Here is a 13,390-nt window from a genome sequence, read left to right on the forward strand (position 1 = left end):
TGAACCAGCCTTCCTAAAGATCTGGCTTAAAGAACGTCGAGAAGGATCTTGATTCCTCTTCGTTCTTTGATCATTAACAGGGTTGTATCCTAACCCTTGTTTCCCCGGATTGTCCTTGATAATGGGTAGCTCCGGGATTCCTTGGGAGTCCTTGCCTAATCCTTGTCCTGGCAAGTATCCGTTCTTAGTGAGCATATGGGCTACTTTCTTCATTTCTCGGGGAAACGTCTCAACATTGGCAATTTCCAATGCTTGGAAGGCGGTTTCCAAAGCTTCCTCTGCTGCATCCACATAAGGTATGGTGGATGGCTTGCTGATGAGTATGTCATCTTCAGCTTGTACGGTCACCAGTTTGTCACCCACTATGAACTTGACTTTCTGGTGGAGCGTAGAGGGTACAGCTTTCGCATCATGAATCCAAGGTCGGCCAAGGAGACAGCTGTATGCCGGAGTAATGTCCATCACTTGAAATTCGACGTTGAAGATAGTGGGTCCAATTTGGATTGGAAGATTGATTTCTCCCACTACTTCTCTTTTAGAACCGTCGAAAGCTCGAACGATCATGTTGCTCGGGCGCATTTGGACTCCCTTGATTGCCAATTGCTTGAGCGTTCTTTTTGGCATCACATTCAAGGAAGATCCATTATCTACCAAGACTTTAACGATGTGATACTCCTTGCACTTTACAGAGGTGTGCAAGGGCTTGTTGTGATTTGGTCCCTTAGCGGGGATCTCTTCATCGGTGAAGGTGAGGTGATCACTAGCCGTGATGTGACTAACAATCCCCTCAAACTTGTCTTGGGAGATAGTGTGCGACACATATGCCTCGTTCAAGACTTTTAACAGAGCTTGCCGATGCGGTTCGGAGCTTAGGATCAAAGACAACAGTGTAATCTTTGCTGCCGTCTTATGAAGTTGATCCACGATGGAGTACTCGCTCTGTCAGATATATTTTAACAGCTCGTCTGTCTCCTCCTCGGATTCTTTTTCCTCGGTTTTCTTTTCTTCTTTTTCTTTATTCTTGGGGGCTTTATCATGAAGATCTTCGGGAGTGTAGATCCTGCCACTCCTAGTCATGCCCCCAAGTCCAGCGATGTTGGAAATATCACTGTCGACAGAAGAATGGATGTCGTATATCCATGGCACAGCCTTATTTGATTCGTAGGGAAAAGGCCTTGGAGCGATGATCCTTAATGGCGTTGGACCTTTCCCTTCGTCTGTCTTGATTACCAACAACGGAGTTGACGTGCGCTCGCTTGGCGCGGTTGTTGGCTTACACTTAATAACAAATGGCGTGCGATCCATTTTGAACATACGCATCGATTATTTCTTTCTTTTTATTAATGTTTATTAATGAATTACTAGGAGGGATGTATGAAATGAATGACTCCTAGATCCCTCCATGATCTATATGCATGATATGAGATGATGATGTTGAATATGCATGCATTGTGTTTATTGAACTAAGCATTATCATGTTTTCGGGATGTCCCTAAGATGATGCATGATATTGCTTGGTTTTGGGTAAATATCATTTTTCTTTTGGATATTTAATTTGTATCTTTTTTGTATTTTTTGGGTGAAAAGGGAAACTACCTATATGAATGCAATGAAGGTAGATGTTAACACCATGCAATGGAAGATCCTTATTCCTATTTATTTTTATTTTAAAAGAATAGGAATGTTGTATGTTTAAAGAAATGCAATGTATGCTCAAACAATTTCACATAAACAATGCACAAACAATTCACTCATCCACGAACAGTCACGAGCGAATCACGAGGTAGGGGTTTCCTGCAGAAAGGTGCATATTCAAGGTGGTTCTAACTGTTCTCACCGGTCTGAGGCCCCCAAGGTGCCCCCATTATAGGGACCCAATTCCTCTCATCGTAGGTCGATGGAAAGCTCCAACGCACCGTCGGACTCAAGTTCATGGTTATCACCTTGAGTGATGTTTTCCGACAACGGTCTACGGGCACCTATAGACCCATTCGACAACCGGCCGTACTAACATCCACTCCCTATGGTTAATCACTCATGCCCCCGGGTATAGAGGGAACTGTTGTGTGCAAAGGTTTGTGTGCAGTTTTTATTTCAAACAATTGCGTAAATTTAAAAATACAACAGTTATTAAAGCCAAATAGATAAACATGTTATCATACAAGTGAGGGGTAATAAAGTAATTTTAACTATTATTTGTTAAAAATAATCTGTCACTAAATGGGACTGACTCTCGAGGCTTCCCCAGTGAAGTCGCCATCGGTCGCCACCGGCCCGAAACGGGCTTTCGGCATTCGCGAAGGATGGTTGGACTCTTTTATTGTTTTGAAAAGTATGGATTGCTAGAATGACTTATTCTCAAACTGAGACCTCGTCAAACGAGCAATTTTATTAAAAGGCTCACCAATCCATGTTAATCCCAAGCGGGACCCTCCATGGATTAGCGGTTTTCATAAAAAGGAAGGGTTCGTGGAGTCGCCACCAATGTTTTACTCAAAACATTGGAAAAAGGGATAAGGCAATTGATTTTATAAATCAACTTCGGCCATTACAACCAGAGTTGGGTAAGGGAGTCGGTTACGCGTGGGGAAGGTGTTAGCACCCCACAGCGCCCCTTTCGGGTTCCCTATGACAGATTATTTCTAAAAATAATAGTGCAAAATTACTAAATTACCCCTATTTATTCTAAGCAATTATAAATTAACTATCTACATGATGACAGTTTAATACGCACACAGAAAGCAGTAAAAGAATGGATTTTTAGAAAAGAAACCTCTTGAAGCGTGCTTTTTATATTTCAAGTAAAACTGGGAAGCTTTTTGGCGTTCCCTCGCTCTACAAGCCCGCTCACTCCTTCCTAAAAATAATTTTTGACTATGGAAATCCGGAGGATTTCCCTTCGACTAAGTTCGAATCTCCAAGCTAAATGCTCGGAATTCCAGAACTTCGTCGGATCGACTCCCAGAGAGATTTCTAGGGCAGAACACTGCTCAAAAACCCCAGAATACTCAAGGAGGGAGTCAAAACTCAGTGGAAAAGTGTAGAATGACGTCCAAATGACGTCTTATTTATAGGGAACAGGCGCAATACGGTCCCTGGAATCAATACGGCCCGTATTGAAGTTTTGAACTTCAATACGGCCGTATTGAGTTCAGTGCGGCCGTATTGAAGTTCAGAAACTTCAATACGGCCGTATTGAGTTCAGTGCGGCCGTATTGAAGTTCAGAAACTTCAATACGGCCGTATTGCGTTCAGTGCGGCCGTATTGTAGTTCAAAATGTTCAATACGGCCGTACTGAACTTTTGGGAGGCCGTATTGGGCTTCATTCCCTCCACTTCCTTATTTTTTGCTACTCTAAGACCTCTAAACCTACCGATTGTCATCCTAGGGTCTTCCAGGAGTCCTTCCGGCTGACTTTCCTTTGATCTTCGAGAGTCTTCGAGTTTTATTTCCGACCCGGACAATTTTAGGGGTCTACAGTGGCTAAGGGATATAATCAAGAAGAGGGAATTGGCTATGATGAGACTTTTGCCCCTGTAGCAAGGATAGAAGCCATTAAATTACTTCTTGCTTATTCCTCTATCAAATGGATGTGAAAAGTGCTTTCCTCAATGGGTTGATACAAGATGAAGTGTATGTGGAGCAACCACCAGGCTTTGTGAATTTTAAAAATCCTAATCATGTGTACAAACATAAAAAGGCACTCTATGGCTTGAAGCAAGCTCCAAGATCATGGTATGACAGGTTGAGCAAATTTTTGATTGAGAATGACTTGTACTATCCGTACCACCATGCCGAGCTCGAGCTCGGCACAGCTGCGAGGAATGACCTCGGAACACGCATTTGGAGACCTCGGTCTAAACGAGATCCGCAATCCAACCAGATCATAACCGATCTTAGGAGATCTCGGTCTAGACAAGATCTGCTATCTAATTAGATCATAACTGATCTCAGGCCCAAGGCCCAACGCAATCCTAATTCACACCAAGGTACGTGCATTATTTATACGAGACTCACACTCATACAAACCCTAACTTTAGCATCAAAGTCTCTTTTGCAGGTACCACCCCCATCTTGGAACACCAACGTACTCGCGAAGAAGGCTCACCAATCTTACTCGACGGATTACCTCTACAGCAGATCTCCGGTAAGAACATTTGGCGCCCACTGTGGGGCTGATCAAGACAGCTCTTATCGGCCACGCTTATGGTATTCACCAGAAGCCATAGCCGACGCGCAATAGACGACGTAGATCACACAACTACCGTGGATAACGAAGCCACATTGAGGAGACTAATCGACCAGGTCGAACAGATACAGCAACAACACGACACTGATATGCGAAATATGCGTGCCCAGCACGAAACTGACCTAGCGGTGATGCAGACCGCCAATGAAGCTGACCTAGCGGCGCTACGCGCTGAAAACGAGTAGATTCGTGCTTAGCTCCCTCGACGCCCCTCTGACCATCCTCTTGAGGCGAGTAACCTCCACGAGGAAGAAGGGCACTCGGTCTCTCATCCCCGAACTACGACTAGGGCACCGACTCCACGACCTGCCACGCATCGGTCTCATGTACCGACGAACAAGTCGGCCCATGAAGTCAGCAAGGCCCCAACTCATGTCACGGGGGGTCAAGCAACCTTCCGCTGTCATCCCTTTGTGGATGGCATCATGGAGACACCACTTCCTTAGGGGTGGAAGCCTCTCCACCTCGATCGCTATGATGGCATGACGGACCCTGATGAGCACATCGACTTGTATACGACACAGGTAAACCTCTACACTAACAATGATGTTATTTTGTGTAGGGTTTTTCCGACCTCGCTCAAAGGGGCCGCGCTCAATTTGTACACCCATCTTCCCGCTGAGTCAATTGATAGTTTCAGCACTCTATTCAGGCGATTCACGATGCAATATGCAACGAGCCGACCTCACCATATCACCTCAGCCGCCCTGGCCAGTCTCAGACAGAATGACGACGAGCCACTCAGGGCATTCATGGAGCGATTTGTCGACACCTCGGTTAAGATCAGAAATCAGAACCCTGAGGTCGCCCTGCATGCCATGCTCATGGCACTCAAGCCTAGGCCGTTTGTCGACAGCCTATGTCGTGAGGCTCCTCGCGACATGGACAAACTTCGCGCCCGCGCTGCGAGCTACATCCAAATGGAGGAACACTCCACCTTCCATGACCAGGTCCGCGGCAAAGGACTAATGAAACCAGCACAGGGTCACAAGGACAAGATCAAGGTCAACAATGATAGCCAGTTCAAGAAGTCAGCTAGAGTAGACAGAGGGGGGAGAGATGACTTCTATACTCCCTTGAACACGCCCCGAGTACATATCCTGGAGGAGGCCAGTAACAACAACCTGCTCACCCTGCCCTGGCCAGGTCACACCCCCAACAGTGCCAACAAATCCAAGCACTATCGGTACCACAGGAATCACGGTCACACCACTGAGGAGTGCCGCACACTCCGAGACCATATTGAAGAGCTCATCCAGGCAGGCCACCTCGGCCAATATATCCAGCGACAGCAGGGTCATTGAGGAGGCCATGGTGGACGAGGACGAGGCAGTAGCCGTGGTGCAGGAGCTCGCACGGACCAACCCTCTGGCTCCCAACAAAATGCCAGCAGAGCAGTGCAAGCTGAGGTAAGCCAGGAAACAGGGTCAGCTCCCCTACGGGGAGTAATCAACACAATTGCAGGTGGTTTCGCAGGCGGAGGCGCCAGCAGCTTGGCCCGGAAGAGACACCTATGCAATATCAACAGCGTCCATTCCACTACCTCGGCTTCACACCAGAGCTCGCCGCCAATCACCTTCACCGATGATGACTATGCTGGCGTCAGTCCCAACCAGGATGATCCCATGGTCATAGCCGTGGAGGTAGCTAATTGGGAGGTTCACAAGACACTGATAGACCAAGGGAGCTCAGCAGACGTCCTCTACTGGCTAACCTTCCTCAGGTTAGACATCCCCCACTCTCTCATCCAACCTCACACAGAGCCCCTAGTCGGTTTTGCAGGAGAGCGAGTGCACACCCGGGGATACGTGGACCTACTGACCACCTTCGAAACCTCTCCGGATACAAGGAGAATCATGGTCCGATACCTCCTAGTGGAAGCCAACACCTCCTATAACATCATCATTGGGAGGCCGACGTTGAATCAGCTCGGAGCAGTGGTATCCACTCCACACCTCACCATGAAATTCCCAGGAAGTGACGGTAAAATCATCTTCGTCAAAGCAAATCAGAAGACAGCTTGGCAGTGCTACACCGAGAGTCTGAAGATCTCCTCGTTTGGCGAGCAAAGCAAGAAGGATCCCCCCACCGTGGCTCACATCACCCACATGGAAATTATTGACCTCGATCCTCGATCCGACTCCCATGACGAGCGGCCAAGCCCCATTAACGAGCTTGACGACCTCCAGATCGGGAAACTTCCCAGGCAGTGCACAAAAATCAGTAGGCAGTTGAGCCTAGATTTGCGACAGCAGCTCGAAGCTGAGATTCTCCAGAATGCCGTCCTCTTCGCCTGGTCCAGCGTCGACATGCCAGGTATAGACGCTGACTTCATCTGTCACAGGTTAGCGATACACAAGGAGGCAAGGCCAGTGGCCTAGAGGAAGAGGAAGGTCGGCGGTGAAAGGCGGGAGGCCATCATCACCGAGACACAGAAGTTGCTGAACGCTGGCTTCATCCGTGAGGTCAGATACACCACATGGATGACAAATGTGGCCCTAGTGAAGAAGAGCTCGGGGAAGTGGCGCATGTGCGTCGACTACACCAACTTGAACAAAGCATGCCCCAAGGACTCATACCCTTTTTCGAGCATTAACAGGCTGGTCGACGGAGCATCAGGGCACGCCCTCCTCAGTTTCCTCGACGCCTACTTCGGGTACAACCAGATAATGATGTACTGATAGACCATGGGCCAAGGGCCCAGTGACCAGAGCTATGGCTAGGAGGATACAAGAAGAGTTGGAACTTGAGAAGACTAATGGGCTTATCAGGCCCAAGGTAATCTTCACTTGGAATGCTCTATCATGAAGAGAAGGCCTAGTTCTACTTGTATATATTGTATAGTTTTGAAATAGTCTCTTGTATAGGTTATTTTGCCTTTGTATTTGTGAGGCACTTTACTTGCTTTTTCCTAGTGTTTGTATATTGTTTTTAAGGTAGGTTACTTGGAGAGTTTAACTCCATTTAACCTCCCTAGTTGATATTTTCATTTTGTATTTTTTCAGTAGGGAAAAGGGGGTACATTTAGCAAAGCTTGGGGTGTGACAAGTAATTGGGCAGAACTGGGCCTAGGCAAAATTTTACATATTGGACTCATTTTGCTCCTAATTTTTCATAGATTTGATTTAGCTAGGTCTCATCATCATATGATGAACCTAACTAAACCAAATCAAACATTTTTGAATTAATTCAAGGAGCAAATATGAACCAAGGCCGCCTAGCTCTCCTACTTGTTCTTTGGCCGAAATTCACTTGTTACTCTTCAAGGTTTGAAGCTTGCCTTGCAAGCTTCTAAACCTTGGAAGGTTAAGGCAACCTTACCATGGTTCTTAAGTGAACCATGGTCAAGGTTGGCTTCTCCTACAAGCTTCCTAAACCGTGGGGGTTAAAGCTTACCCTACCATGGTTCCTAGTGAACCATGGTTTAGGATAGCTTCTCCTACAAGCTACCTTTCCCTATAAATTCCTAAACACTACATTTGTAATCACTTTTGACATTTAGAGAAATAAAATTCTGATTTCTCTCTCAAGAGTCTCTCATAGAAACCGTGGATAATTTCCTACTCTAAGGATTCTCCAAAGTTCTTCAAAACCTTAGTCTAGGTTCCTCAAGCTTCTACCTCCAAGAGAAGTAACCGAACCTCCTTCTAAGGCATCACCTCCATTGAAGATTTCTTCAAGGAGATTTCAGGCTTCAATCCAAGGTCTACCTCAAGAGATTCGGTCCTAAGCATGGCGCAAAGTGGAGGAACAACAATCTCCTCACCTAGTTCCATCATTTTTGGTATCTAGAGCCTAGTGCTCTTGAGGTTATGTCTTCTAAATTTTTTCTTCATTGAATCCGTGTTGTTCCTTCCTTATTTTGTCTAAAATTGTGTTTGCTGAATGGATCTAAGTCTAATACATATTTTGATAGATCCTATATGTCTCATATGAACTAATTGATTCATGTTTGCTTGTTCCTTATTCTTGAATCAATTTGTGTTGTGCGCCTAGGTTCATGTACTTGTGCTTTTGATTTTTGCTTGAGTCTTCTCCATTCCTATAACTTGAGTCCGTGATTGGACATTGATAATGTTTAGTGTATATTTTGTTTTTGAATCATATGTTTTGTCTAGAGTCATGTGTAGTCCTTTGAATGTCATTGATTCCTAGACTAGCTTGTTTTGACCTAGTTTTTGTGTTGTGTTGATTGAGTCCGAATTTTGTGTGTTTTTTCTTATTAAATCTGAACCTTACTATATGAGCTTTTGATTTACATGTTTGAGTTCTTAATTTGCTATTAGTTCTAGCAAATTTCTTAGAGTTAGGTTTCTATTATGTCTTGTTAAAAGTTGTCAAAAAAAAAAATTGTTAAACACTTCTCCTATTAGGTTTCCTTGTGTCTTGTGTTGTGGCTGAAACTTATTGAATTTTTTTTGGACCTTAAAACAGAACCAAAACAGAGGTGTGAGTGTCCTAATTGCTTGAGAAAAACAAAGAAACAAAGTGCTTAAAAATTTGACCTAAAAAATACTACAAAATAGTGAAGCACTAGTGAAAACATACTTGTGAACACCTCTTGTTTTGTGTCATAATTTTGCTGCAGTTTTTCTATATTGAAACCGAGACATATAAGTGCTTAAAAGGCATTGAAACTCCTGAACATACAATGAAAAATAAGAGAAAAATATTTTGCTAAAAAGAAAAGAAAGAAAAAGCAAAAGAAAAAGCCAAAAGGAGTGAAAATTTTTGCTTAAATTGCTCTCGGTTTTGATGAATTTTTGCTTACATTTTTAGTTGGTTCAGCCACCTATTTGTGTCTTGTTTTTGTTCATAATCTTAGCTTTTAATTTTGTAATCCATTCTAGTGCCTTTCCTAGGTTACTCTTGTGTGTACTAGCTTCCAAATTTGCCTTAATTTTTGCTTGTCAATTTGTGGAACTCTTTCTAGTCTTGTCTCATTTTCTTCTACCACTTGGTGTAGCCATTCTAAATTGTTCATTTTCAGTTTTAGCACTAATATTCAGTCTTGAAGGTGGTTGAGTGCTTCTTGAAAGGTGTAGGAGGCCAAGGCAAAGGACATCCACTTGAAGGCTTTGGTGGTTGCTTAGGGAGTTTGTTCTCTCTTGGTGGCTAGGCTCTTGGAAACACCTAGAAGTGACTAACATCAAAGTTGCTTCTAAAGAGAGGAGTGAAACACCTTGTGAGGCTGCAATTGGTGGCTGATTTGGAGCAAGAAGACGTTATACCATTTGTAAAAAAAAAAAAAAAATTGTGAAAATTAGAGACTAATTTAGTGACGGAATTTTTTGGTTCCAAAACTAGTTTTCCTCACAAAATCCGTTGCTAAATTTGTTTCTAAATTAGTGGCAATTTGTTTTCTTTGAAATTAAAGTGCAGCCACTAAATTCATTTGATTGTGAATTTACATTTCATTTGGAGTGTGAATTTGCATTTCATTGAAGAAAATTTGAATTTCATTTTCTTGTAATTTTTAATTTCCAAATTTTTTTGTACAAGGCCTTTATTAAGGAGTGTCTTGGAGTGCCTTTGGTGTATCTCCATCTCTCCTTAAGAACTCTTAATAGCTAATCACGTGTAGTACTTGTGAGAGTGGTCCTTGAAGGTCTTTGGTACCTTTCAAGCTCTCACTTAGGTTTACTTGCTTTCAACGTCTAGTTTATGTTTTCTTGTCTTTAAGTTTTCAAGCAATTTATGTTTTAAGCAATTTATGTTTTCAGTCATTTAAGTTTTCAAGCAATTTATGTTTTCATGCTCTTTATGTTTTCAAGCATTTTATAAATTGTACACATAGGCACTTGCTTGTTATTTTCTTTAGAAAAGTTCTTTGTGAAAATTGTTTTGTGCAAGACAAAAGTACAAGGGGGTTTAGAGATTTTTACTTGAAGAGGCTTGGTTATTAAGTGGCTCTTTAGTAGCTCACCTCCCTCCAAAGTTCAATTTGTACTCTTAGACCTCTAAGTGCCAAGTCTAAAGCACTCCAAAACCTTATTTTCATAAAAACTATTTTTGTGTGAAAAATATCTCTTGAATTAAAATGTCTTAAGATTCCTCCCATAGTGAAAGTGATGGCTCTCCAAAAAGTCTATCTTACATTACTAAAGAGCTCAAATCACTTAAACTATGGAAAAAGCAAGAGTCCATTCAAAGAGAGAAGGAAAGAATTGAAAGAGAAGGACAACTTGCTTACCTTGAGGAAGAGTTGAGAATTTTAAGACAAGAGGAGGAAAAATTGAAAGAAGATATGAAGAAACATAAGAAAAAGAGTAGGAGCTCACATTCCCAATACACATCCCCTAATGAAAGCATGAATCAAGGGGATCACTACCAACATACTCCTAGGAGAACTACTAGGCCAAGGGAAGTCAAGGTTGACCTCCCACAATTCTTTGGCAAAGATGATGTGGAGTCTTATTTAGACTGGGAAATGAAGGTTGAGCAACTCTTTGCTTGCCATAGGGTAAGTGAAGAGAGGAAAGTACCTTTGGCTGCCCTTAGCTTCCAAGGGCATGCCATGTATTGGTGGACAGCCCTAGAGAGAGAGAGACGCCTCCACAATGATCCTCCAATTCAATATTGGAATGATCTTAAAAGTGCAATGAGGAGGAGGCACATTCCCACCTACTATGGGAGGGAGCTTATGAATAAGCTCCAAAGGCTCCAACAAAGAGACATGTTTGTAGAACAGTACAGGCAACAAATGGAGCTATTAATGATGAGGGCTTGTATTAGGGAAGAGGAAGCTACTACTGTAGCTAGATTTTTGAGTGGTCTTAATTTAGAAATAAGAGACCAAGTGGAGCTACTACCCTACAGGGACCTAAATGACTTGGTCCAACTTTGTGTAAGGGTAGAACAACAACGAATGAGGAAATCTTACAAAAATAGCTCCAACTCTTCATTTCTAAAGAAAGATTCCAAGAAGGAGGGAAAAACTTTTGAAAAGAAGAAAACTTTTGAACCCTCCAAAAATCTAGCCACAGAAAAAGATAAGGGAAAGGGAAAGGACACTACACACACTAGTTCTAGGACTAGTGATATTAAGTGCTTTAAATGTTTAGGGAGAGGCCACATTGCCTCCCAATGCCCCACAAAGAAGGTAATGATCATGAGGGGGCAGGACATTTATAGTAGCCAAGATGAGGCTACTACTTCCTCTAGTAATAGTGAGGAAGAAGCAAGTGATCAAGAGAAAGGTGTAGAGTCTACTTTTCCTTATGAAGGGGAGCTCTTAATGATTAGGAGACTCCTCAACAACCAACCTAGTGATACTCTATCACAAAGAGAGAACATATTTCATACTAGATGCAAAGTTTCAAACAGTGCATGTTCTCTCATTGTTGATAGTGGCTCATGGTGCAATTGTTGTAGCACTAGGCTGGTTGAGAAGTTGGGTTTAACTACTAATTCCCATCCTAAACCTTATCAACTCCATTGGATTAATGAGGATGGTGATTTAGCAGTTGACCAACAAGTAAAGGCCAAAATTTCCATTGGGAACTATGAAGATGAGGTGCTATGTGATGTAGTACCAATGGAAGCTTGTCACATCTTATTAGGAAGGCCATGGCAATTTGATAAGAAAACCATGCACAATGGCCTTACTAACGAGATTACCTTTACTCATAAGGAAAGAAAGTTTGTGCTTCATCCTCTTTCTCCTCAACAGGTGGCTGAGGATCAAGCACAAATGAAACTCAAAAGAGATAGTGAAAAGAGATTTAAAAAAAAGAAGAAAAGAGAGAAAAAAAAAGTCTGTGAAACTTAAGGATAGAGAGGAATCTAGGGAGAAAGGAGTTCCCTCCCTAGAGGTCGTTAATCAAGAGAATAAAATTTCCAAACAAACCCTCTTGATTCAACAACCCTCTTATTTCCTTCTCTGTAAAGGAACTCTTTCTTGCACTGCCACATCTAGTGGACATGAGACTTTACCTAAGGGGGTAAAAACACTTTTAAAGGAATTCGATGATTTATTTCCTCCCGAGGGTCCACTGGGCCTTCCTCCTTCTAGAGGAATAGAACATCAAATTGATTTGGTGCCTGGGGCTAGCCTACCTAATAGGCCTGCCTATAGGACCAACCCCCAAGAAACTAAAGAAATTGAGTCTCAAGTCCAAGATTTGTTGGAGAAGGGCTGGGTTCGAAAGAGCTTAAGTCCTTGTGCTATTCCAGTGTTGTTGGTTCCAAAAAAAGATGGCAAGTGGAGAATGTGTTGTGATAGTAGAGCCATCAACAACATCACTGTGAAATATAGACACCCCATCCCTAGGCTTGATGACATGTTAGATGAGCTTCATGGAGCCATCATATTTTCTAAAGTTGATCTTAAAAGCGGATACAATCAAATTAGAATCAAAGAAGGAGATGAATGGAAAACCGCTTTCAAGACCAAGTTTGGATTATATGAGTGGTTAGTGATGCCTTTTGGGCTCACCAATGCTCCTAGTACATTCATGCGTCTCATGAATCATGTCCTTAGGGATTGTATAGGTAGATTTGTAGTAGTTTATTTTGATGATATTCTCATATACAGTAGGAGTCTAAGTGATCATATAGGACACTTAAGGCAAGTTTTTGATATTCTTAGGAAAAATCAACTTTTTGGAAATTTAGAAAAATGTACCTTTTGTGTAGATAGTGTAGTTTTTCTAGGGTTTATAATTAGTAAAAAAGGGGTTCATGTGGACCCCGAGAAAATCAAGGCCATCCAAGAATGGCCCACTCCTAAAAGTGTTGGAGATATTAGGAGCTTCCATGGTTTGGCAAGCTTCTATAGGAGGTTTGTTCCTAATTTCTCCACACTAGCCTCCCCATTAAATGACTTAGTCAAGAAGAATGTGGAATTTATATGGGGAGAGAAACAAGAAAATGCCTTCATAACCTTGAAGCATAAGCTTACCCATGCACCACTTCTAGCTCTACCAGATTTTTCAAAAACTTTTGAGTTAGAATGTGATGCCTCTGGAGTTGGTATAGGGGCGGTTTTGTTACAGGGTGGGCACCCTATTGCATATTTCAGTGAAAAACTCAAAGGTGCCTCCCTTAACTATCCTACCTATGACAAAGAGCTCTATGCCTTGGTTAGGGCCCTTCAAACTTGGGAACATTACCTTATTCCCAAAGAGTTTGTCATTCAT

General features: G+C 42.7%; 1 protein-coding gene across 1 annotated transcript; it reads left to right on the forward strand.

Moving 5' to 3' along the window:
- The first annotated feature begins 4,912 nt into the window (after positions 1-4,912).
- LOC145957991 (uncharacterized) lies at positions 4,913-5,554 on the forward strand. The gene has a single exon (XM_083074437.1). It carries the CDS (start codon positions 4,913-4,915, stop codon positions 5,552-5,554), a length of 642 nt encoding a protein of 213 aa, XP_082930563.1.
- Positions 5,555-13,390: the final 7,836 nt, after the last annotated feature.

The sequence above is a fragment of the Cajanus cajan genome, chromosome 5, assembly GCF_000230855.2.
Source record: "Cajanus cajan strain Asha chromosome 5, NIPB_CcT2T_4, whole genome shotgun sequence".
NCBI classification, from domain to species: Eukaryota; Viridiplantae; Streptophyta; class Magnoliopsida; order Fabales; family Fabaceae; genus Cajanus; species Cajanus cajan.

What these genes read in the sequence shown, in the direction of transcription:
- LOC145957991 (XM_083074437.1), top strand. Translation starts at nt 4,913, where the DNA reads ATGCAATATGCAACGAGCCGACCTCACCATATCACCTCAGCCGCCCTG.